The sequence below is a fragment of the Zootoca vivipara genome, chromosome 6 (assembly GCF_965207765.1).
Source record: "Zootoca vivipara chromosome 6, rZooViv2.hap1.1, whole genome shotgun sequence".
Classification (NCBI taxonomy): domain Eukaryota; kingdom Metazoa; phylum Chordata; class Lepidosauria; order Squamata; family Lacertidae; genus Zootoca; species Zootoca vivipara.
This window is the reverse complement of record NC_142589.1, coordinates 8606925-8633268: the sequence shown is the minus strand read 5'-3', so window position 1 is coordinate 8633268 and position 26344 is coordinate 8606925. Positions and strand designations below refer to the sequence as shown.

Here is a 26344-nt window from a genome sequence, read left to right as displayed (position 1 = left end):
TATATATAGGACTAGCGTTGGATATAACCCAGGGTCATTGTTTGCAGCGGGTCTGCTTCGAATTAATAGTTTGATACAACCCTTAGCATTGGATTAAAACTCAAGATTTACAGGAGCAGAAAAGTAACTCTGATTTACATGAAATAATACATTCTGTTGAATATTATATTGATACTCCACATCCTAGTGATTTACAAATAAACACTTTCCCATAAATTTGCCCTCCTTTCAGTAGTTCATCCCTCCATGGCAATAATGGGATTCTTGAGGATTTCCAGGATGCTGTTCTCTCTCCTTACAATGCTTTGGGTGGTAGCTGATGTTACTCGAGAGTAGAACCATTTAAATGAATGATTATGGCAAACTCAGTCCCATTAATTTCAGTAGGTCTACTGCTGTGTGTGTGGTTTTTTTATCTCTCTCTATATATATACTGTATCTGGTTGGCAATAATAAAAACATATAACAAAAGCCATATTTTAAAAGTTTTAAAAAACAGGCCATAAATTAACCATTGTGGAAGGATGTCTTCCTAATTGTCTGCAAAGGCCTGACAGAATATAAAGGTTTTCAGCAGGCGTTAAAGAAAATGGCCCGGAAGGTGCCTGCTAAAATTCCAGTGGCTGAGAGTTCCACTGGGCTGTGCCGACAAAACTTAAAGACTCGGTTTCTCATCACTGTCAAGTGAGCCTCACCAATTTGGGGAACAACCAACGACACTTCTGTGGGTGATCTCTGCAATTGAGCTGGGAGCATAAGACTTAGCTGGGTGTGCCACCTCTTGCGATTCCTCTCCTTTCTCCTTCCAGGTCTGGTGCTCCGTCCGCACCCCGGAGAGCTCTCACGAAGGACTGGTCACCGACTCTCACAGCCCCTCCCGCTTCCGAGTCATTGGGACCATCTCCAATTCCCCGGAGTTCTCGGAGCACTTCCGGTGCCCGCAGGGCTCCCCCATGAACCCGCAGCGGAAGTGTGAGGTCTGGTGAAGTTCCCCAAAGCCGAGGAGAGAAAAAAGGAATGGGATAAACTGGAGGGCAGTGTGGGAAAAACACAGCAGGAGAGGGTGCCCTCAGCCCTCCTCCACACCTAAGAGGCGCCCTGTGACCTTGGGACTAGTTCAACGCTCTGCGATGGCTGGGAGGGGTCCCCAGCCCTCACCCCAAAGCACCACCCAATTTGACCCACTGTGAAGATGTCCTCTACTCCAGAACCAATTGCGTCGGTGTCCCCCTTTGCCCCTCACTTTGCTAAAAGTGCAGAAGTCTGCACGCATGTCTGTGTTTCAAATGCACTGACTTTGGGGTGGGGGTAGCGTTGTGCTCTCTCCCTGCCCCCTCATGTGTGGGGGGGACTGGCGCTTCGCCACCATAGGCTTGGAAGTTCTTACGTCATTTCCCCCCCCAAAAGGGGGAACCCAAATTTTAAAAGAGAACCCATTTTGGTCACACCTAACAAGCGCCAATCCTCTCTGTAGACAGACATTCACGTCCATACATATGTATAAGTTTTGTGCGCTCACATACACATGGTAAAACTTGTAAGATATTTCTGCGGAAATTTTTTTTTTAATCTTGCGGAACACTGGAAAGTTCAGGGAAAATGTATTGAGTTGAATGGACTGGTATATTTATTGCGTGTGTGTGCAATTCTAGGTTAAGGGCATTCTGCTTAAAGCTGAGAGGCAGGATACAAACCTCCCCCATGGCTCATCTCTCCTCACCCCCAGTGTCTTCTTAGGGGGGGAACGGGTGTGGCTCATTTCCACGCAGGCTCTCCATTTTGCTTGGGAAACATTCTGGGGTCTGACTTCTCCAAAACTCTTTCCTTCCTGGCAACACCGTTAACTTTTCCAGTTGAAATCCTGGACCTCTGCCCTAGCCCCAGGTGCAGAGCAGGCCACCTTTTCTAAAAATGCTGCCTTTGAGGCTTTGGGCTTCAATCTCCAAGCTAAATCTGGGAGATTTCCCAGCCAGGACAAGCATGTCACAACCTACCAGCCACCATTGGCAGCCTTTGCACCAGGAAGATGAGCTGCCTTGCAGAGAAATGCCCCCATCACAAACTCGAAGATGCACCTCAAATGATGTACCTTGTGCGTCAAGACCCCAGCGGACGTGGGCAATTTCAGTGCCGCTGAAGAAGTAGCCCCTGAAAGTCTTGCTGAAGTACTGTCTGTCTTTTCTCAGCCAAAGAATATGCCTGTATTGAGTCTGGAGCTGAATCATCCGGACATTTGTACACATAACCCCAATTAAAAAAAAAATTTAAGGCTTGGTAGGCCCATGGACCTGCAGCTGACGTGTTCTCCCCCCCCCCCTTTGTGGCCTTAATAACTTGATTAAGGGTTATTGAATTTGAAAGTGGGGCCCAAATCCTGGCTGTTTGTGTGGTACCAACTCTACTCCACCACAGCCAAACTCTTGCAGGCATCTAACTGCTTTTGCTTTACCAGTGCCCTCCACCACTGTGAACTCTTGGGTGCTCAGCAGCTCGACAAAGGCAGAAAACCTGGAGCTTTCAGCTGTGGAAAGGTGTCAGGACTCCAGGGAAGACTGTCTGCCTCATGACGAAGCCATTTTTTATTGTACTGAAATACGGTGGTCAGTTTCGGAGACCCCTTGACTGGTGGAACTTGGGCAGTGATGCCCCTGCGCTTGCAAACAAACTTCCTTGAAGAAACAGAGCTTCCTTGGACTTTTGAGCTGCTCGTCTCTCCTCCCAGCCTCCCTGCAGCATTGTGGAGCCTGGAGCCATTGCAATCCCAACTCATATGCTGAACTTCAGGCAGGGAGAGAAGATGTGCTGTACCTCCTTTCCTAGGCAAGCTTTCTTATGCCTTGAATTAAACAGAGGAGGGGAGAGCTCCACCACTGCAAGTGCAACCCAGGCCTCCCCAACTCCACTACAAGTTGAGATGCCTTCATTCCAAAGAATCAGCAAGATTGCTTGCATAGTGATTAGTGGTTTCTCTTCATCCTCTACTTTTGAAGAAGTCCATCTTGCGTGTATTTTTGGTTGTGTGTCTGTCTTTACTTTGTCTAGTGAGCCTCCTGCCCTGAGGATGGGCGAAACGGATCAGTTGGTTTGCAGCCTCCCAAAGCTTGTAAAGTTGTGAAGTCCCCACTCTTCATCTCCTGCGGAAGTGGCTCTCCATCATTTGGTACCACGATTCCAGGAGGACCTGGGGGCGCAAAGGGATAGCCACTGGGTTTCTGGGGCACTGGGCACAGCAGCATCACCCCCATTTCCTGTCCTCAGTCTGTCTTGTGGTGATGTGCAGGTGGGGGACATGGCTGCTTGAACTCTGCCCTGCTGCGACACATGGGCCGGGGTTGAGAAAATGAGTGAGTGTGAGCTTTATCTTTGCGAGGGGGAAATGCCTTACTCTCAACACGGCTGAGACTGCTTCCAGTGCCTTAACAATGTTGGAGCAATCCTCCCACCAGCAACATCGTGCACTTCCTGGGCCAAATCGTGCCCTGCACCAAACAATGAGCCTGCAAGCACACAGTAAACAAAGATCCAGCAGGTATTGTGCTGATCATGCCATCTCTGACATCTTGCCATCTTGGGCTTGTGGAAAGGGTGCCTTGGACACTCTTCCTGATTTCCCCAAGCGTCTGTCTGTCTGTCTCCCCTGCCCTTTCTCTCTCCCCAGAGATCTTTCCTGGTGACCAAAAGTGGCCTCTTTTTTGCTGCTTGGGACGAGCACTGATCCCTTGATGCCATTTTGTTCAGCCGCCTTCTCCCACCACTGAAGGTGAGGAGAGGGTGCCTTTCCAGCACCTGTCCAGGGGAGAGTGAAGAAGGAAAACCATCTGAGTTTTGTTCTGTACCCCTTAACAGACCCCGCTTAGTGTGGTGAGAGCACAGACCTGCTCTTGAACCCAGTGCTGCTGCTGCAGCAGCAGCAGCCATCCTTCTCATTTTGGGCTGCTCTCTTCCTCTTCTGGTTTTCCTCTTGGATCCCTCCTGTGCAGAGTGAAAATGGTTCCATTTGTGTAATCTGCTTTTAGTAATTGGACCCAAGAAGAATGCGGGCTGATTGTTTCAAGATGGTGCAGCAGATGCTTTAAGAGGGCTGGGGGTGGGGAGACATAGTAGAATTTCTCCCCTCTAAATGGGAAGAAAGAAGACCCACCACCACCAAAAATGTAGGGCTTGTGATACCCTAAGGGGGCTTGCTCAGCATCTGGGAAGGCTTGTAGCCACTGAAAAAGGGAAATATTAGGAAATGGTTTTCTTCACACCAGACAAGGCCAAACTTATTTCAGACTAGGGGAAGGTCTGGGAGGAATATTGTGGTATTTATGTATGGAAGGGATGGGGGAGAATATAAGGTCTGGCTGATTTGTTCTTTGTTGTCACCTTCCCTGCATCTTCAGAGATTATTGTAATTTTGAAATAAAAGCTTTTATTGCGTTTTATTAATTTTGGGAGTTTGTGTGTGTGTGTCCCTAACTCTGCTTTTGACTATCCCCTATCCCCCACCAAGGTTCCTATTTTCCCCTCACACTATTTGTTATTTGCTAATTAAAATATCTACACTTATTTAACAGTTTTGAGCAGTTTACCACAATAAAAAAATGCAAGCTCTAAAACCTGCAGTATAATAAATTCTTGACTATTAGCCATTTATAATGGTCTCTGCTTACCCGGGAAACAAGCAGTAGAATTCTAGGAGATGAATTTTTCACCATTTTGGTTTCTTCATCCTTGCTCTCAGTCCAGAGAGACGCTGGTATGTCACATCTTGTTTCATTATCTCTTCATATGCCACCTTAGGGGGTCTTTTTATACTTGTGTATTTTATTCAATTTCTTATCCATCCTTCACAGCAAGGCCCCAGGACAGGTCACGACTGTAAAATACACAGACAATGAAGAAAGCAAGAAAAGTGTAAAAGCAGTTCCATATATTGTATATAAAACAAGGAAAACCCTGTATGTAAAAACAGTGCAAACATTAGAAAACCTATTCCACCTATATTCCAATACCTATGCAGACTGGGAAGATGATCTCCATTAAAAAGGTTTGTTGAAAGTAACCAGCAGATGCCTGAAAGCTAAGCAAAGAGGAAGAGATGAAGCAGGTATGTAAATAAGTCTTGCTTAATGCAAACAGTTGCAAGAAACTGCAGGGCACAAAACGCATATTATCTTGATGCCATCTTGACTCTTCACCAGATGCCTGAAAGTAAAAGGAACCTGCAGTTTCATAAGAGAGTATATTTAAAGAAGATGAATAAATGAGCAAATTAAGTTAATTTGGATATGCAGAAAATATTAAAAATAAATTTAAGGAACCTTGGAAAGAGGGCGAAGGAAGTCAAGTTTTGAAATGTCAAAATGATTGTAAAATTAGTGAAATGGAAAAACCTGAAAAGTATAAATAAAAGAACAATAATAATAGTAAAAGGAAGAAGGAACCTGTCCCATTATCCAACGGGAAAGAAAGGGGACTTAGAAATATCAAAATGGAAAAGCCACTAGTGTGAACCCAGCTGGCATCATCTGCTCAGTTGTCACCCTGGTTAAAAACACCAGCAGCCAATTTCACACCATCTTGGGGCTGGGGGCATGTGTTTTTTAAGCACGTCTACAGGAAATACAGTTTTGAGGTGTGGCTTGCAGACAGATGTCACAATTGAAGCACTTCCAAGATGGAGTCTCTTTCGTCAAGTGTGGAGGAGGCTCAGGCAAGAAAGAGTAGAGGCCTCTGTAGAACCCAGCAAAGGCCTACTGGGGCAGTGCTGCCATGGTAACAACACTACTGCCAGCCAGGGCTGGTTGTGGCCTACAGGCCTTGTGTCCCAAAGTGACTTTGAATGTGGCAGGTGGCTTTGCCTAAAGGTTGGGCCTTGGACTAGTCAACCCAGCCTTTCTCAATAGTGGGGTCGGAGAGCTGAAAAAGAATAATCACATTTTTAAAAAGGTTAAAAATATACTTTATTGAAACATTTTAAACATTTTAAAAAGCGCAATATTATGACGATGGAGAAATTGTTTGTTTGTCCTTTGTTGTAATGAATAATCACATATTTGGTTTCAGATAGTACATGGGTAGAAGAGTCTAAAAAGCCCTCTAGCAGCTATGGTGGCTCATGTACCAGAAGTAATGTATTTAGCATTAACTCTGAAAGTGTATGGGACCCAGGTGGCGCTGTGGTTAAACCACTGAGCCTAGGGCTTGCTGATCAGAAGGTCGGCGGTTCGAATCCCTGTGACGGGGTGAGCTCCCGTTGCTCGGTCCCAGCTCCTGCCAACCTAGCAGTTTGAAAGCACGTCAAAATGCAAGTAGATAAATAGGAACCGCTACAGCGGGAAGGTAAACGGCGTTTCCATGTGCTGCTCTGGTTTGCCAGAAGCGGCTTTGTCATGCTGGCCACATGACCTGGAAGCTATACGCCGGCTCCCTCGGCCAAAAATGCGAGATGAGCGCGCAACCCCAGAGTCGGTCACGACTGGACCTAATGGTCAGGGGTCCCTTTACCTTTACCTTTTACCTGAAAGTGTATACAATTTGGAGTGGGGCCTCTGAGCTTGACTACGCTGACTCATACATTTGAATGCAGAGGATGAGTCCCTTATTGTACAACCATAGCCTGCTCCGTACATACCATGTTTCTCCGAAAATAAGCCTCACCCCGAAAATAAGCCATAGTGATAGGCAGTTTAACCTTGTAGGTTAATAAAAATATAAGACTTAAGAAAAAAATAAGACATCCCCTGAAAATAAGCCACTGTGGGTTTGTTTTTTTTGAGGAAAAATATAAGACGGTGTCTTATTTTTGGAGAAACATGGCAATGCTTTGTGCTCATGATGGTTTCAGGGCTGCCCCTGCCTGTACAGTGTTAGGATATCATGGAATCGTAGAATTGGGAGGGACTACAGTGGTCATCTAGTCCAACCCCTTGCAATGTCACACACTTGCGCAAAGGGTGCCCCCCCAAAAAAAATCTTGGGGGCAACTGGGCATCGCCGATACATGCTACCCTGGCTTCCGCCCCAGGGAGATCACTTTGGTGCTGCCCACCCAAGAGTTTGTTTGGCTTCACCCCCAGAGATGCACTCCGTTGTCCCTTGAGACAGATGGATGCCAACAAATGCATTATTATTGCACCAATGCACCAACATACGTAAAAACGCACGCCTGTCCAGAGCAGCCCTAAGAGATGCCAGGATGTTCTGGTTTCAGCTTTGTCTTGTATATCGAGCAGCAAACACTAGAGGTCAGGGCAGGCAAGGAATTCCTCCAAATGCAAGCTTCTCCTGTCTGTCAAGTTGCCCTGATGCAGAAAACCTTGGCATTGCTCACAGAGACTTTAAATGAGAGGGGAGCGCCGATCTCTTTAACCACCCCAAATGGTGATGTGCCAGGAAGTTGGGATTTGTGCACCCCTGGCAGAGGAGGTAACTTTCATTGGTTTCCTCCTCCTGGAGGGCAACAAACGGAGATCTCAGTGGTGTTTCTGGTCTTCTTGGGTCTGAAGGGCTGCAAATTGCCTTTCCCCATGCATGCCCATTTGACGGCTTCAGACTGCAGAACTGGCACATGACACTCGTTCCACATTTGTAAGAAATCAAAATTTTAGTGCAGCAGCACCCACTCTTTGGAATTCCCTCCCAATTGTCACGGCACTATTTTTTAACACTTTGTTTAAGCATGCCTAGGCAGCCATGTGGAACGTTTACTGTACATGCATTTTAATCTGGTTTTTAGTTTATTGTAGATTTTCATTATGCGTTGAAGGCTCGAAACAGTTGGTCTTCAGCTTTATTTAATGATTTCATCGTTTTATTCTTTTGTGTAAACCATGTTGTGGGTTTTAAACAAAATAATAATAATAAAAATTCCAACAGCCACCAAGCTATATAAACTTGTATTAAATGAAATAAATAATAAATTCATGATGCAGTGATGCCGAAGACTTCAAAGCAGGCATGACTGATGGATGCCCAAAGCTGGTTTAGGTTTTTCCAAATTTGCTGTTCTTTAGAATTTAGAGCAGCTAAGAAAATAATTCAACGGCCTCTGTTTTATTTGACGTCGAGGGTGTGCAGGGGAATGACAAAGGGGGCCTCTGCCCTGAAATCAGATGCGGAGAGAAGGAAGAGGGAGGTTGAAGGTACAGCAGGGAAGGAATGTGGGGTGCTTAGTAACGGATGTTTACCTTCAATAGAGTGGGAAATATTTCTTAACTTGGTGTCCTCCAGAGGTCTTGGATGACACCCTCATGCTCTGGGAATTACGGTCCATAACATCTGCAGTGCAGGAGGTTTGGGCAGGCTGCAGTTGGGGAGGAGAAACTGACAACTGGACCAAGTTAATTCAGGGTGGAATTGAGTTGTTGTGGAAAGAGAAGGTACTAATTAAACTCTGAGGTGTATTGCGAACTTAAGGCTGTCCCTGATCGCCCACAGTCAGCAGTTACTTGGGAACAGGGGAGGGTCAAGTTTTTTCAGAAGTCTAGCGCCCCCCCCCCCCATTTAGTCATCTGATTTATTGTCCTACTGTAACCTTCAGGGAGCGGATGTTTTGGACTACAACTCCCATCATGTGCTGGCTGGGGCTGATGGGAGTTGTGGTCCAAAACATCTGGAGGAGACCTGCTCAGTGAAGTCTCCTGTGGTGTCTCACACGCCTTCACCAACTATCGCAATTACTTGACGCATGTGGAGTGTCCGGTGCCAGAGTGAGTCGCGCTCTGTCTGTGGAGAGGCATTATTTCCTGTTCCAGCTTCCAGGACTGAATGAGTCATACTGTCAAAAACAGATCAAGGATTTGACCCTGGTCTTGCCTTTGGGGCCAGTACCCAACTCCAGTCACTTAATTCTCCCTTCTCCCTCATCCCAGGGGAGGGTTGCTGTGGTTACTGGGACACTAAGGAAATGCACTCTGCCCATGTTCACAGGTTATATATTTCTCCATTACAGTATCACATACGTATTTAAAAGAGGAACAGCTGGGCGTTCTGAACTGCTCCTGGAGAAGTTATGACATATAATGGCTCCCTTTCAGATGTTATCTGGTTGGCATCTTTCTGTCTCGGGATACAATGTGCCTTTGGGGGTGAAGTCAAGCCATTGGAAGGTTGCAGTGCCTGCTGTGGCCGTAGAGTCCAATATGGGAGCACAAAATCTACATGAACCCCTTGCCTGTTCAGCAGATTACCAGATTCAATGGACACAGAGGTGCTTAAGGTAATTTTAAATTCTAGACTTAATGGTCTTAGTGGGCACGGTGGGGGCTCCCTCTTAGAGGGTGACGTGTCTTCCTTTGGATCAGGCCAAAGTAGGAGCATCTTGTCTAGCAGTGCGCTGCATCCGATCCTGGAAGTAGCACATGCAATCATCATTTGGGAAGCTCCCTGGTTGGGCACTTGCTCTTGCATGCAGAAGGCCCCACTTTCAATCCCAGGGAGCATCTCTAGGTAGGGCTGAGCAACCACCTCCATCCTGAAACCCTCTGGAGCTACTGCCAGTCAGCATCAATCTTAGTGAGCTAGATGGGTCACTGCTCTGTCTTAATCGGATCCATCTTATTTTTGTAGTTTTTAAATTGTTTGAAATGTGTGTGTGTGTGTGTTTTTATGCTGTGTAGTGTTGTTTTTATTGTCACTTGCTTTGGGCCCTTAGGGTGAAGGCTGGATAAGAAACTGGCAGTAATAACATAACCTCCAATATTTATCTGATCAAAATATTCAATTATAATCATTTTATTATTTATACCCCACCTATCTGACTGGGTTTCCCCAGCTACTCCAGGCAGCTTCCAACATATATAAAAATAGAATAAAACATTAAACATTAAAAAAACCCTGACTGTTGATTTCAGGGCTGTGGGTTCAAGCGCCACATTGGGTTAAAGATTCCTCCATTGCAGGGGGTTGGACCAGATGACCCTCACAGTCCCTTCCAGCTCTACAGTTCTGCGATTCTACATATACAGGGCTTCCTTCAGACGTCTTCTAGAGGATGTAGAGTTAGTTATCTCCTCAGGAGGAGTCGTATAACTCATTTATCTGATGAAAATAGGCATGGGCGTACCCAGTGCGGGGCAGGGGGGCAGCTGCCCCCTAGAAGCAGGGCTGGTGCACGAGAGTGGCACTGCCGGCGGGCAGAGGCGGAGCACAGCCCGGCGGAGCGCGAGTTCGGCATTCCCACCCGCCGCGCCCTCCCTCCAGCTCCCCGTCGCGCCCTTCAGCAAGCGCAGCAGGGAACCAGAGTGCGACGGGAAGCTGGAGAGCGCGGCGGGCAGAAACGCCGAACTCGCGCTCTGCTGGGCTGTGCTCCTCCTCCTCCGCCTGCCTCTGGAGACTCCCCCGCTGCCGTTGATCCCCCAGCCGGCGGCCCCCTCATCCGGCAGCCATCGCGCTTCGGCTCCGGCCTACCCCACGCACTTCCTCCCTTCCCTTCCCTCCCGTGCCTTGGCCCCCTCCCCTAGTTTTGATCCTGGATACGCCCCTGAAAATAGGGATGCCTGACCTAAGGCAAAGTGGGACATTCCAGGATTAAATCAGAAACTGGGATGGCTTCTGTAATTCAACTACTGCCTATGGAAATTAGGGACACTTGGAGGGTCTGTAATAATAATAATAATAATAATAATAATAATAATAATAATAATAATAATAGTGGTGGCGGCAGCGGCAGCAAAAAATAAAGTAAAGTAATAAAATACAATAAAATAAAAGGCATGCAGCTCTGCTGCATGGGTAGGAGTCTGGACCTGCCCTAAAGTGCTGCCTTTAGCTGGTACCACCGAGGGATGGACGCCTCCAAAGCAGAGAGGCTGGCGAGGAGGCGCCGGCTTTCCGAACCCTCCCGAGCAGCCGAAGTGGCTCGGCGCGAGAGGGCGAGCGAGGTACGAACAGAGCGGCCGGAGTCGGCTTCCCCGAAGATACTCGGAAGCCTACAGCGCGCGGGCGCCTCCCCCTCCCCCCCCCCAGCGCGACCCGCGACGCTGCTGTGGCAGCCGGAGGAGCCGAGCGCTTCCGGAACTTGCCGAGCAGCCGAGCGCCCTCCTTCGTCGCCCGTCGTCGTCCTGCCGGACTGCTGGAGGCGGCCGCCAGCGCCATGTTGGATGCTCCGCTCCGTCCGTGAGGAGAATCCACCGGCATCGCCCGCCCGACACCCGTCCGACGCCCGGGAGCCGCTCCGCCAGGGCCAGGGGCACCGAGACCCGCCGAGGGCGGCGGCCCTATGAGCGGCGGCGCGGCCTGAGCGGCCCCCGCCCGTCCCTTCGCCAGCCGAGAAGGCAGGCAAGCAGCCGCAGGAACCGGCCGGGCAAAGAAGAGCAGCGGCGGCGGGAGGCGGCGGCGGCGGCAGCACTTGAGGGAGGCGGCGGCGGCGGGAGCAGGCCGGCCGCGTTGTCACGGAGACCGGCCGGGGGTGCTGGCCCGCCGGGCTGCCCCCGCCGCCGCCGCCGCCCCGCCGCTCCCCGCCCCCTCAGGCAGCGGCGGCGGCCGCCCCGCCGCCGCCGGCCTGGTGGTGGCTCCGCTTGGCCATGAGCTTACCGCAGAAGGCGGCCCTCAAGCCCGGCGCGGCGGTGGCAGCGGCGGGAGCGGCCACGACCACGGGGACCCCCTCTGGTGGAGGGGTAGGGCCCGGAGGGCCGCCGCCTCCCGCTGCTGCTCCTGCCCCGCCGCCGCCTCCAGCAGCAGCGGTAGCAACCGGGCCACCGCCACCGCCGCCGTCCCCTGCTGCAGCCGCCGCCGCCGCTGCACCGGCTGTAGGAGCGGCGACGGCGCCTCCTCACCCCGCCAGCATCAGGGCTCTCCAGACACAGCCGCCCCAGCAGTATCCTTTGGCACCCAAGGAGGGGCATGCATCGCTTCTCCATCCATCCGTCCACCCCCCCCCCCAATGAGGGGCACGCGTGTAGCCAGGAGGAACGTGTGGACTTAGGAGGGTGGAATACCTGTATGTCAGTCATGTAAAAACGAGTCCACTAGTCTGGAGAATTGTCTGAATATATGGTGTCCTCTCTCTAGGAATGTGTGGATTTATGAGGGGACAAAAAGGGGCAGGTGTGTAATCTTTTGAGGAACCCGTGTATAGCCAGGAGGACTTGGCCGTCTGTGGGGGAATGTGTGCATTTAGGAACTTGGAAGCGAGGAACGTGTGTAGCCTGTGTGTGTGTGTATGCTTCATATATGGAGAGCTTGAACTTATTTTGTGTAGATGGAAGGAAAAAAGGAACAGGAGCATCTCTAAGGGGACGTCAAGGAGCAGCTTCTAAAGATGGGTGAGTGTGCAGGGGAAAGAAAAGGGGGCCCTAGAGAGAATGTAGGGGGAAGGAGATTGGAATAAGGTGTGGGGAGGTCAGATCTCTTCCCTTAAGGATGAAGGCAGCATGGAGTGGTTTGTGTATGTCAGGGGTTAGGTGGGGAGGATGGGAGCTGTCCATCCACAGTTTCAGGATGAATGTGTGTGTGTACCTCAGAGGTGAACTCTGGGAAGGAGCAGGACCCAAACTTGTGTAGGCAAGAGGACAAACCTCTTCTGTACCGGAGGCCCCTCAGCATATGAAATATGAGTGGTGGGGGGTGATATTACACATGACCACCCTCTTTATTTCTCTGTTAGAAAGGAGGATCCCCTCCCACACACTCTTGCCTGGCTGAGCCTCTCAGTGAAAGGGCCAGCATTTTGTATGTTCAAACAAAAAACAGGAAAAACAAATGTTGTCATACAGGGCTAGGGCAGCTGTACAGTAGTACAGTTTCTCTTTCACTTTGTAAGAAAAGGAAGGGCTCTGTGCCTAGAGAGGAGGCGAGTTTTGGGCATGGCTCTTTCTCCAGAAGAGGATCCAAGAGGGTTGGCTTGGAGGGGAAAGTATCCTTGCTTTGTTTTTGAGGGAGACCAGTGTATGTGTGTGTGTGTTTTACAACAGGAAGGGGAGGTGATGGATGGTGGGTGGGTGGAAAGGGAATCCACCTGCCAGGAGTTGGGCCTGGTGCCTCTGTGTTTGTGCTGTGATACTCCCTTTTAACTCTGAAGAAGACACACATACTTCAGGGTCTCCTATTTTATTTGCAGAGAGTTTGTTATTCTTTGCACTTGCCAAAAAAGTGCAACTGTAAATGTTGTTCCCCAAGTGTGCTTATGCTGAGATTAAGACCACAGTCCTATGGAATTTAGTGGTACATACTTCTGAGTGTAGGCATGCATGGGATTGGGTTAAAAGTCTGCTTTCTTGGTTTTAAATAAAAATTTGTTTGATGTAAACTATGAGCAGATTTTTCAATTTTGTTCTTTGATTATGAATGTGAAGCTAGGATAGAAATTTTTTTAGGCATTGTCCTCTGTAAAAGCTAGTTTTGGTGGGTTGGTGTTGTTAAGTTTATATAAAATGTGTCCATTGAAATGACGGCCCTTAGGAAAGAGCATTCTTAACATAAAATGTGTTTAATATTTGCTGCTAGGACAGGAGTCTTATGAGGTAAATACTGTATTGCAGGAATCAGTTGAAAAGTGTGTGTATTAGAAAGGAAGGTATATAAATGAGAAATGGGTATGCAATAGAAACAGCATATTAGCCTCTGCATAGAAGGATTTGTATGCATGTGTTAAAGGAGAGGTTTTTTGGTAGACCAGTGAAATTAGATCTCTGGGAATATCAAAATATTTGATGAATTGGAGAAAACCTCATCCTCTGGATTAATGCCTGTGGATGGTGTCCAGAAGTGCTGGTTTTGCTTTGTCAGCAAGGTCAGCTGATGGTTCATAACAAAAGCAGATTTTCTCTTTATTGTAGGGACAGACTGTAACAGCTGTGAGATATTTACCTAGAACTTACTTCCGTTTCTGGCTTATCTACTGCTGGTTGAGGTAGGCATGTCAGACCTTATTAAAACCTGTAAAATCTGTTGGCTTGTTTAATTGGACTTTTTCTGAGGATGGTGCTGATTGTCAATTGAATTTTAATTCACAGAGTTCTTCAGATTCTTGTGTGGTACATATATAGTTTTACCAGTTCTCTGGTATTACTGGACAAATTGTAATACAGTATGTGGAAACTTATTTAAAAGACCACATAGAGTAGCACTTGCCTTAAGTGTTGCTGCTTTGAGTTAAATCAGGGCAGGTTTCTTAGTTTTGAGTGCCTTGCCAAGGATTATAGTGGGAGTTTTGGCCTCCCTCAAGCAATTGAAGTGTACCCTGGGTTTGTTTTTGTCCAATTTCTACTGGATTTTGTGAGGGCACTTTGTGGCTGGAATGCAACACCTTTATGCCCAATAGCTAGTTAGCTTCTGCTTTCCTGGCTCTAGGGATGAAGCATGAACACACTAAACTTTCCAAAACCACTATTTTCTTGTAGTAAGTAAAGTATCAAAAGTGCATTTTAATTTTCCAACCTCGTTGAATGTCAGCTTAGTGTGACTGGGGAAGCTGGCCCTATGCTTTGCTGGAAAATGCTTTCACTTGTAGTAATTTTTAACCCCTAGCTCAGCTGTGCCCTCCATCCACGCATGTGTCATTGAAAGAAAAGGAGACTGGGTGCTTTTCTGGTCATTTAAAGAGGTGGCAGGTTTGTGTAAAGAAACCCCTTGGAAGTGCAGTAGTTGCAAAGTATAGTTGAAACCTTTAAGAACAGGATATATATTGTAAGAGGTAGCTGCTAAAATATTACATATACATGTATATATAAAGTAGCTCAGTTTTGGGAAGGGCCTCAGCTCAATGGTACTGTAGAGCATCTGCTTTGCATGCATAAGGCCCAAGGTTCAATCCCCAGTGGCATCTCCAGATAGGATTGAAAAAGATTCTCTGCCTGAACCCCTAGAGACAAGTGCTAGAAATTTGCTGGGTGCCAGGTGCATTTTCCGACTTAGTGTGGGTCCAATTGTGACCTTGTGCAAGATCTCTGGATGCCAGGTTGGTGACCGACAATCTCCATCGGACTGGCCCCTCCAGCTTTCCTAAGCAGGTTAGCAGAAGAGCTTATTTACAGCAATTTTTATTCCATCTTTTCCCCTAAGGAGTACCCCCCCCCTCCTCAGTTAATTCCTGGAACGACCCAATGAGGTAGGTTAAGAGGCTGTGACTGGCCCAAGGTCACCCAGTGAGCTTCATGACTGAATGGGGATTTGAACCCTGATCTCCCAGGTCCTAGTCCGACACTCTAAACCGCTACACTGCACTGGCTTCCTAGAGTACTTCTGCTATGGGGCAGGTGTATAAATTAAGTAGGTAAATAAATATGGGGAAAGGAAAATGTCACTTAGGGATGTGAACTATTTTCCTTGAATAATTTGTTTTATTTTGGATTTTTTAATTTGATGTTTTAATGTGTTGTAAAGTGCATTGAGGTTTTTTTCTTTAAAATATAAAGTGGTATAGAAATGCAATGAATAATAATTACTATCATAACAATAAAAATATAATAATAAGCACCACTGGGGCGGGGGAATGGCGCTTAGACATTCCGTTGTGGCAACTGCAACCTAGAGTTAAAGTGCTGTTTGGCAATAAGGTTATCACTTAGAGCTTCTGAAGTTTCTGCCTTAATGTTGAAAGAAGCTGATTTGAGTTGATGTGATTTGACTCGTGAACGAAAATACAAATATCAGTGTTTGCTCTGTTGTCAGTGTGCTGTTAACCTCTAGGTTAGATTACTGCAACAAGTTATACATGGGGCTATTGCTGAAGACAGTTCAAAAAAGTCAGCTTGTGCAGAATTCAGTGGCCAGGTTCCTTACCAGGGCAAGACAGTTTGAACATGTAACACAAATCCTGATCCGACTACACTGGCTGCCAATTCGTTTCCAGGCCCAATTCAAAGTGCTGGTTTTCACCTATAAAGCCTTAAACGGCTCAGGACCAACATTGTGTCCTCTAAATGTTGCTAGACTACAACTCTCATCATCCTTGATGGTTAAAATGCTTGCTGCTGGAGCTGCTTGGAGTTAGAATCCAATGACATTTGAATGCTCCCCTGCTTTAGAAGCAGATAATCCATATATAAAAATGAAGGACCTGGAAAAAGAAAGAAGCAAGTGGTCCCTGGCACAAGCCCCATCTCTAACCCCCAGTGCCAAAACAGTTGCCCACCCCTGCATTGGGGTGGTTGGATATTGGGAAAATAAATGCCAATGCAAAAAAAAAAAGCCAATGCAAATCTGGGCTGCATCAATAGGAGTATAGCATCTAGATCAAGGGAACTAATAGTACCACTGTATTCTGCTCTGGTCAGACCTCACCTGGAGTACTGTGTCTAGTTCTGGGCACCACAGCTCAAGAAGGATACAGACAAGCTGGAACGTGTCCAGAGGAGGGCAACCAAAATGGTCAAAGGCCTGGAGAACAGAAGGTTAAGGGGTGATATGATAGCCATGTTCAAATATATAAAAGGATGTCATATAGAGGAGGGAGAAATATTGTTTTCTGCTGCTCCAGAGAAGCGGACACGGAGCAATGGATTCAAACTACAAGAAAGAAGATTCCACCGAAACATTAGGAAGAACTTCCTGACAGTAAGAGCTGTTCGGCAGTGGAATTTGCTACCAAGGAGTGTGGTGGAGTCTCCTTCTTTGGAGGTCTTTAAGCGGAGGCTTGGCAGGCATATGTCAAGAATGCTTTGATGGTGTTTCCTGCTTGGCAGGGGGTTGGACTGGATGGCCCTTGTGGTCTCTTCCAACTCTATGATTCTATGAAATGTCTTGCAGGACAGGTGAGCTTTGAAAACTTACATGAGATGTGACCTTTAAGGGCCTTTTGATGTGTATTGAACTTGTGTATCAGGAAAAGAATCTGCTCAATGTTATCTCCTGTTCCTTCCAGGCAATTCAAAGGTTACCCCCTTTGAGCTTTTGGATTCCATTTAAATCTTTGTGTTTAGAGACTGCCGAGTGCATGCAAAATGATACCTGATGGACCTTAGGCAGCAACAGTTAGTTAACAGGTACAGGGTCTTAGTTGAGGCATAGCTCCAAGTTACGGTTTGTGATAGTCAAGTTTCAAACCCAAAGGATGGTTAGGTTCTAAGCATGTAACATATGTGCTTTCTGCTTTGCTATTAATGGGTGGGTGTGCCACCCTATGTCTTGCTATAACTGCCTTGGTAGCGTTAATGAAAGGAACTTCTGCCCTGCAAAGCTTATGAAGCAAACCCTCTGGAAGTTCTTATCTTCTTGCACATTTTGTCGCGTGCTTTCCTCTTGGCCCTGAGCTCCTTCATACATTAGTTTGTCAGACTCATAAGGGACCTTAAATACCCATAATGGGAGTGATGAAACCACACAGGGTTGTTGTTTTTTGTCCTCTTGCAGTGCCCTGTGGTTGTGTTGTGATGTTCTTCCTCACTGCTACACAAATATAGTCTTGTCTGATGTGATTACCTTCATTCTAAAGCAAAATGGTGTGTTAGTTTAACTCTTCAAGGGATAGTTCTAGCTTGGTTGGTCAGGAAACATCTAGTTGGGAGGTTGCCTGTAATAAAAAAGTACAGATGTGCATGGACAATGGATCTGCAGGAGTTGTTTTACCTTCCAGTCTTCCATTATAGCTTAATGTCTGTGCAAGAGCGAATGAGAATTGGAGAAGGAATGTAGCAGTATATCACTGATTTATCAGCTGTAAGGAGACACTAGTTATGGGTCTACCTGTCACTTCCTATTTCCCTATCACCTATTGTGGCCCCCAAGAATTATTTACTAGGAGAGTGGCAGTCCACCTGTATTTTTTTCATCATCTGTTCACACACCTTCAGCTGTAGCTTGGGGATTCCTATTTTTCATATTCTTAATTGATGGTGCTGAATGTGGTTTCCGCATGCTTTCTCTCTGCTAGATGCTAGGAATGGCTACTAGCCACAATGTCTTATGTTCTCCTTCCATTGTCAGAAGCAGTAGGCTCCTGAATCCCAGTTGCTGGAAATCACAAGTGGGGAGGGTGCTGCTGTTGTGCTCAGGTCCTGCTTGTGGGCTTCCCTTTGGGGAATCTGGTTGGCCTCTCTTGAGAACGGGGCTGGACCAGGAGAGCCCCTTTTGGCTTGACCCAGCTGCATGGCTATCTTTAATGTTCTTATGCTGAAAGTGAGCAGCAGAGCAACTCAGAAGAAAACTTCACCTGAAGAAAAATGGCAAGAACACTGCGAGATGGAAGTTATCGCCACTTGCTCACATCCCATCCCCATGCTCAACATGTCAGTTGCAGCATGGTTGTCTTCAGCATAGACTCTGATCTGGAAAGCATCTGTAATTCTGTGGCCATCTGGCTTGGGCAGAAATAGAAGATACATTGTCACAGAGTACCAGAGACCATTTGGTTGTTCCCCTGATTTAGTGGTTGAGGATTTGATGTCATTTTTCTTTTCTTTTCTTTTGCAGTGCTTCTGCATTTGCCAGTAGCAGGAGTACTAATGGAACTTCAGCCATATTGTAAAGATGTGCCTCTGGGAATAAGAGTTGTACCTTTCTCTCCCCGCTCACTTATTGGGAAGACCTCATGGTTAGAGAGGAAGGATTCTTTCTGAGAATTAAATTCTTCAATTTGAGGTGGTTTTTGTATGTTTGGGAGAGCCAAGGTTTTGCATTCCCAAATAAGCAACTGCTCTGTTAACCCAAAGCTTAGGCTCAGACTTCAGCTTTGAGAAACTGATCCTGTAAACAGTGGCTGCATTGCTAAATCATTTCCTTCTGGGCATGATCCATGTGAGCTTACATGTTCTTCCCATGGATCTGTATTAATGACTTATTTGGAAAGAAAAGCAGGGTTGGAGAAGCCCTCTTTCGCTATAGCACTAAATATCTGGGGTGCATTTTGAGCACAATCTTACCCTCTTCTGACATTTTTTCTCATTATTATTCCTACTGCTGCTATTTAGATTTATATAAAAAAACTTCACAGCCATATGCTACCAAAGCAGTGTAAAGTAAGATAAAACAAGATGAAATACAAAAGAGACAGATGCAAACTAAAAACAGTAAAGCTGTTTCTACAGTTGGACAAATACTGTTCTATAAAATGGCTGTGCCACACTTCAGGGAAAGCCTTCTTAAGCAAAGATGTCTATAGTAGCTCCCTAAGTATCAAGGTGCTCAGTGCCTGTTCAGTTTCAGTTGGTATTCAAACATTTGGTTGAATATACAGTACAGTAATTTCCTGGACCAGTGTTAGAAACTCAGATATATAAGCTAATTGGCAAATGGCGTCTTAACTCTAGGTTGCGGGTGCCACAACGGAATGTCTAGGTGCCATTTTTTCCCTAGTGGTGCTTATTTTTATGTTTTTTGTTGTTATTCATTTCATTTCTATACTGCTTTATATTTTAAAGAAAAAAACCTCAAAGCAGTTTACAATACATTAAAACAGCATATAAAACAATCCGGAATAAAATTCAAGCTTCAAGGAAAATAGTTCAGATCTGAGTGAACTATTCTCTGAGTGACATTTTGCTTTCCCCATATTTGTTTACCTACCTGCCCAATAGCAGAAGTACTCTAGGAAGCCAGTGTGGTGTAGCAGTTAGAATGTTGGACTAGGACCTGGGAGATCAGGGTTCAAATCTCCACTCAGTCATGAAGCTCACTGGATGACCTTGGGCTAGTCACAGCCTCTTAACCTACCTCACAGGGTCATTGTAGGGATTAATGGGGGTGGGGTGGGAGTGAACCATGTGCTTACTGGAGAAAGGGATAGGATATAAATGCAGCGAATAAGCTCTTCTGCTTACCTGCTTAAGAAAGCTGGAGGGGTAAGCCAGATGGAGATGTCAGTCGCCAACCTGGCGTCCAGAGATCTCACGTGGTTGCAGTTGGGCCCACAACAGTTGCAAAATGTGCCTAGTGCCCGGTGAATTTCTAATAAGGAGGGCAAAGTGGGATTTAAACTGTAATCTGAATCTTAGGGTTAGGGTAGTAGACTGGACTTGCATCTAAAAAGTAAGTTTTGGGACCCCTGGTTCATAAGCAAAAGTGGAAGGGAAACCATGTTGGACAAAGCAGCAGTGGAGCATGTGAACCTGGAGGTCACTAAACTATTGCTTGGCATGAAGTCCAGATGTGGCCAATAGATGTTTACAACTGCTGTTGAAGCCACAAGGCTCTGCCTTGAAATGAACTGTAGTCATATTCGTAACTGGCTTTGCCTAGCATTCTCCTGTATTTTAAGACCCAGGACAATGGGGAACTTACTATTTTAGGTTTCATTATCATTCTTAACTGAAGGTGTTAGTGGTGGGGTCATGAAGAGAAATTGTGGGGTGAATTCATAACATAGCTGTCAACTTTCGGACGGTATATCTAACAATCCAGGATAGCAGTGGGAAACTGCGCTGGAATAAGGGAATTTCCAGCAAAAAAAGGGAAAGTTGACAGCTGTGGCTTGGAATAAGGGAGTTTCCCGCAAAAAAAGGGAGGGTTGACAGCTATGATTCATAACCTTAAGCTCCTCTTAGGATGGCCTGGGGTTAAGCCTTTCTTGGCTGTGAACAGAGCCCCTGGAATGCAGTCAAATAATTGCAGGGACCTGGTTTTTTAAATGGTACCCGTGGGCGTGAATGCTAATCAGAAGAAACTAGACTTCCATGTTGCCTTTTGACATTATTTTGAAGCTATTTCTTTGCGCTATAAGGACTGGGTTTATGTGGTGACACTCTGCGATCTCAATGTTTTGTTGTTTAAAGTGTTCTGGTCAGACTCAGTCTCCGTTAACACCACAATTTTCTTCTAAATGGCACTTAACTCTTGGGGTCTTGCATTATGTATTTTAACAAATCTCTCCAGAAGGAGATGAAGAAAAAGTTCCCAGGTTATGAAGAAAAGGTCAGGATTGTACATTTCCTGTCACTTGCTTTCCTTACCTTTCACTTTGTGGCTTGATGCAGGATAGGGCGTTCTGTTCCTGGAATGCGAGCTCCTTAGCGGAACAAGAGCAAAATGTGTTGGTTCTATCAAGCTGTGCTTGTGAGTGGACAATGCCTGCATTTCTGGCTGCTTGGGAGGCCCTGTGATGCTCATGCAAGAGTCCTTTTCTGCCTGGCAGCTGAGGAGATGTCCCCTGAAGAGCTGGCCAAGTGGGTCTCCCTCCCTGCCTCCCCTCCCTTCCTCCCTCATTCTCTTTCTGCTCTGTGCTCTGCCATTCAAAAGACTGGCATTGACCAGGGAGACAAAGAGTTCTTTCAGGCCCTGAGCTTTTGTTAATGCTCCCAAGTTTCCCTTCCCTGCTCCCTCCTCTGATTGTTAATGAATGTTGCACAGTTGTAGCAAGAGTCGAGTATATTCCATTCATATTTCTGCATCCTTCTGGAGAGGAAACAGTGCTCCTGAACAGATATTTGGCTGATCTCACTATAACCAGGTCTATTCCCTGATCAGTAGTAAACCTCTCCACGGAGGCAAGGTGCTTGCTGGTTTAAGTGACTTCCACTGGACAATGTGCATCTGCCCTTTCAGAATGGATGATGGGCTTGAAAAGCTGTCATTTTAATTTTGGGGGGTTTAAAACCCACCCCATCCCAGGGCTTCATGGTAGCTGAGGAGTGACACTCCTTTGAGCTTTTGTATCACAAGCCTCCAGTCTGCCAGACTTGAATGGCAACTATCTCCACAAGCAGTGCTAGGATCTTCTAAGTCATTCTGGTAGGTCTGCTCCTTGTAGGCTTTTGCAGTACTCTGATCATACTAGTTTGGATTGCCAAAAGCAACACAATTTCAAATTCGTGTGTGTGTGTGTTGAGTTCCCATGTGTGTAGCTTACCATTTTTTGCTACTGTCCCTCTCTTCTTTGTCCTCAAGTAACAGATTGCTGGTGAGTCAGCAACTAGCCCTAATGGATATGCTTTACCTCCACTCTTAGAGGCAGCATGTCTCTGAATACCATTTGCTAGGAATCTCAAGTGGGGAGACTGTTGCTGTTGTGTTAAGGTCTTGCTTGCGGGCTTCCCATTGCAGTATCTGGTAGGGGACAGGATGCTTGATCGTTTGCTGGCCCAATCTACCAGGCTGTTATATTCCTGTGGAAGAATGCAGGGGCATGAATGATGACACCATCCATCAGTTTAATAATTAATTTTTTGCATCTAATTAATAAACAGTACTAGAATGTAGTTTGATCTTTTATGGCTGGCAGGTATTTAATGACTAGAAATGATTACTATGTGAAAAAGAGTCCACTTTCTGCAAGGTGCCATCTCTTTTTGAATTCCCTGGTATAGAAATGAAATATCTTGTGCACAATCCAGGAAGTGAATTTAGCATGGTATTCTGGGCATGGCAAGCCTTATTAAGCAGGTGTGTGCCTGTTTTAAGCAAGAACTCTCCTATCTGTTAACAAAATATGTTTCTCCCAGGCGTCATCTGAAGTAACATAGGATTAGTGCAGGGGAGGTGCTGTTTGAAAGTGTAGCTGGGCCAGGTTCGAGGTTCTGGTTCTAGTATATAAAGCTCTTGACAACTTAGGCCCACAATACCTTAAGGACTGCCTTGCCCTATACACCCCAGGTTGGTCACTGAGATCATCTGGAATAATGCTGTTAGTGGTCCCCCATAGACCAGAAGCATGACTCATGACAGCAAGAAGCTGTCTCTTCAGTATTGTGGGCTGAGCTCGGTGTAACTCCCTCCCAATAGAAGTCAAGACAGACACTGTCCCTGCTGTGTTTCTGGTGCCTGGTTAAAACTATTTTAATTTAAGAGGGCTTGCATCATCCGTTCCTTCTCTGGTGTTTTAACATATTTGTTTAAATTCTCAGGTTTTTAAAATTCTGATATTTAATGTAGGTAAGCCCCAATATTTTCTAGTGTGAGGTGAACGGTTGGTAGTGGGAAGCTGGAAGTCCTCCTTCTTGCACTGACTCAAATGTTTACCCACCCCTCTGTCTGGTATGCTCCAGCAATTGCATTTCTCAGTTTACACTGGGAAAACCCCAGTTTTAGAAGCTGCTTTTGTGATAATGCATTAAAATCCCTAAAAAGGGGCATATTGCTTTTGCAGTATCCTGAGGTGCCCTTCACACATTGTAATAGCTCTTTGAGAGCCACTTTTCTGTGGGTTCATCCTATCTCATGTGGCACCAGTGGGGAAGAAGATAGGTAGCTTTTCCCCTCCTTGTTGCTAGAAAGATTCTTTCCACATGTTTCCCACACCCCCAGATAGTGCTTTGCCACCCCCTTTTTCTGGTGCCGCCGCTACATCTCATGGCGCTGCTGAAATGTTTATAAAGACCTGCAGCCAAGTAGGTGATTGTAGCCACTTGAGTCTGTGCTGCCTGGTCAGATCAGGGGTGGTCACCTGACAACAGGGGTCTGTGTAGCTAGCCTTCCGCCTCCCCCCACCTCCCTTTGGTTGTAGGCCTGCTGGGTCCTGAACCTCTGGAACAGGAATCGGCAACCTCCGGCCCATGGGCCAGATACGGCCCATGGAGGCCGTTTATCCGGCCCACGGGCCGCTCGTGAACCGAGCTGCCTGCTTGGCAAGTCCCCCGCGCGCTGCAGTAAACCGGCGCAGCATGGTGCGGGGACTCGCCGAGCAGCGCCGGAAATCACGTCTACGCAGCCGCAGAAGTGATTTCTGGCACTGCGGACATTTTGGAAATGGGCAGCCAGCACCAGAAATAGCTTCTGCGCAGCTGTGGACATGCGCAGAAGCGATTTCTGGTGCTGCGCTGCCCATTTCCAAAATGTCCGCAGCGCCAGAAATCGCTTCTGCACATGTCCACGGGTGTGCAGAAGCGATTTCCAGTGCTGGCTGCTCATTTCCAAAATGTCTGCAGCGCCACCGGCAATCGCTTCTGCGCCTGTGTGGCCCATGGACGATAGTCCGTGGGACTCCTCCGGCCCACAGGCAGAAAAGGTTGCCGATGCCTGCTCTGGAAAAACAGCTCCAGCTGCTGCTGCATTGTAACAGGTATCTGAGCTCCACTTTCTTTGAGAGATTGCTAAATGTATTCTAAATTTCTCAGTGAAGGCACTTCCTGCCTTAAATTAAAAAGCTTAACTGTGGGTTGTTTGTCTTCATAGTTTGATTATTAACCTTGCCAGTGTTTGTAGCCTGGAAATTGATCCAAGGAGCAGAGAAAGAAGGAAGTTGGTCAGTGCCGAGGCTGCTTTGTATGTAATGCAAGTTCATGCAAGGGGAATACGAAACAGGAGCAGTGCTTGACCGCAGGGGAAAGAGGCTGTTTTGTTCAGCCCATTTCTTGACTTCCTAATAAATAGTGTACATTAAGTGAGGATCATGTAACCTGGATTTCAAAATACAGGACACGTGCTCTGCTCTGTCACTGCCCTGTTTTTTTGTGATGTGATGCGTCACATGGTGGGCTCCTTATTTTTAAGGCATGTGCCTTGTTTGTCGGCTCCAGTTACTGTTTCTTGATGATCAGAAGGCAGCCGGTCAACCGGTCGCTCGGTCAGAAAGGGACTCCCTTACCAGGGACTGGCATGGAACTTTCTAATTCAACTCACCATTGTGTGGGATTGTATTTGAGAACCTCATGAGGTGAGCCTGGGATTCTGTTCTCGGATTTCTTCCAAACGCACAGCCTGAAGGTCGCCAGTGCAATGTGTATGAGGTGAGTTGGCTTGAATCTTTGCTGTCTGGGGCTGATGGGCATGGTCTTATTAAAACAGCTGAAAGGCACCCGGTTCAGAAAGGCTGCCGTATGGTTGTGCTCACTCTGCTTCTCTTTGATTATTATATCCTGCTTTGTCTTTAAATTTTGGACTGTGTAGGGTTAAGGCTCCACATTCTTTGGCAACTTCAGATATGTAAATTGGAAAGACAAAGGGGTGGCACTGCTGTTGCTATCCCAGCAGAGCTGGGAGATGTTTTGTACTGAAAAATGGCCACATTGCCCTCCTTCCATGTGGGTGGCATCTCAGTGCTCCACCTTAGTTAGTAACAGATGTTGCTGCCTAAAGCTTCTTGTAACTCCTGTCCACAAACAGGTAGAGGCCCATGTCCAAGCAGAGTTTGGAAGGGTTCCGTTGGCTGGGCTCCTGCAAAGTAGCCATGGCTAGGTGGCACTTCTGCCTCACTCTTGTCTGTTGCCCTGTGGCACTGGATGGCGCATGCAGCTGTGTAAACAAGCCAGAGCAGATTTTGGCTTGCAGTCAAGATCTCAGGGGTGTATTTTATTAGTCCAAGCCAGCATGCAGGAGGGGCGGGGGCAGAAGGGAAGTTCTGGCCCCTTGCCAGGTGAGGTTCGAATTGCAGTGGAGCTTTTGTGGAAATGTTGCATGTTCATACAGTGGTACCTCGGTTTATGAACACAATTGGTTCCGGGAGTCTGTTCATAAACTGAAGCGTTCATAAACTGAAGCGAACTTTCCCATTGAAAGTAATGGAAAGTGGATTAATCCGTTCCAGATGGGTCCACGGAGTACTTAAACTGAAGCGTTCATAAACTGAAGCATGGGTGAATTTGGTTCCGGAAGTCTGTTCATAAACTGAAGCGTTCATAAACTGAAGCGAACTTTCCCATTGAAAGTAATGGAAAATGAATTAATCCGTTCCAGATGGGTCCGCGGTGTTCATAAACCGAAAATTCATAAACCGAGGTGTTCATAAACCGAGGTTCCACTGTAGTTTTGGAATGATGAGAGCCTGACTTTATCTCATGCCAGAAGGTGGGAGGGGAGCCCCACGAGGTTTGCAGAGCTCAGTCCATTGCCACATAAGTCAGCAAGTTGTGTGGTATCCCAACATGAAGGTTTGTTTGTTTGCCGTGGCAGGAATATTCATGGGCAACCAGGGTGAGCAATTGTCTCCTGTGCTTTACACTTCAGTGCTTTACACTTCAGTAAACTCAACTCCTCGCTTGTTAACTATTTCTAGAAGGGTTGTAAAGTGTGGTTTCTCTCCACTGTTGCAGTCTGTTCATACAGCCACCACCACCTCAGTAAGCTCCAAGCCACAGAGTTCCTTCCTGTCAGGTTCTTTTTACTGGGGATGGCGTGTAGAAACCAGCATTGTCTCTCAGCTGAGTGCAAAGGTCCCAGTTCCAGTTGTGTGAGGTCAACTGCTGCTGTTGTCAGGGATTTTTAAATGCCTTGGATAGGTTCTGGTTTTGTGGTTTGATAAAATTTAAGGGACAATAGACACCGAAGCAACAAGACAGGCACCTTATAGGAGAGTGGTTTAGCTGCTTGCATTTGGGTAGAAATATATCTTTTTTGGTGCTTTTCTAAAGAGTGATAATCTGCAATTTGGTGTTTACTGCCCTGGATCTCCAGTACTTGAACCACAGTCTGATGGAAGCATACTGTTCTAGAGAGAAACACTGCCTGTTTTTTGTTTTTAATTGGAGCTCAGTTTAAGTTGAGGCAATTTTAGGGACAACACGCTTTTTCCTTCCTCTCTTGCCTGACCATTCTTCTCTTCATAATGAGTGTG

The 26344-nt window shown here is 46.7% G+C and overlaps 2 protein-coding genes across 14 annotated transcripts in view; both read left to right on the top strand.

Moving 5' to 3' along the window:
* ECE1 (endothelin converting enzyme 1) overlaps positions 1-4431 on the top strand; it is a 57289-nt gene extending 52858 nt beyond the window's left edge. For all 4 annotated transcript variants that reach the window (XM_035117815.3, XM_035117814.3, XM_035117816.3 and 1 more), the window contains one exon: positions 810-4431. In XM_035117815.3, the coding sequence (XP_034973706.3) occupies positions 810-986 (177 nt within the window). In that variant the 3' untranslated portion in view covers positions 987-4431. The remainder of the gene's footprint in view (positions 1-809) is intronic.
* Positions 4432-11487: 7056 nt separating this feature from the next.
* EIF4G3 (eukaryotic translation initiation factor 4 gamma 3) overlaps positions 11488-26344 on the top strand; it is a 76800-nt gene continuing 61943 nt past the window's right edge. For 3 of the 10 annotated variants that reach the window (XM_060276300.2, XM_060276298.2, XM_060276295.2), the window contains exon 1: positions 11489-11803. In XM_060276300.2, coding sequence (XP_060132283.1) covers positions 11511-11803 — 293 coding nt within the window. In that variant the 5' untranslated portion in view covers positions 11489-11510. Of the gene's footprint in view, positions 11804-24307; positions 24522-26344 lie in introns of those variants that run through there. The other 7 variants (XM_060276305.2, XM_060276304.2, XM_060276306.2 and 4 more) reach the window with 6 other exon arrangements.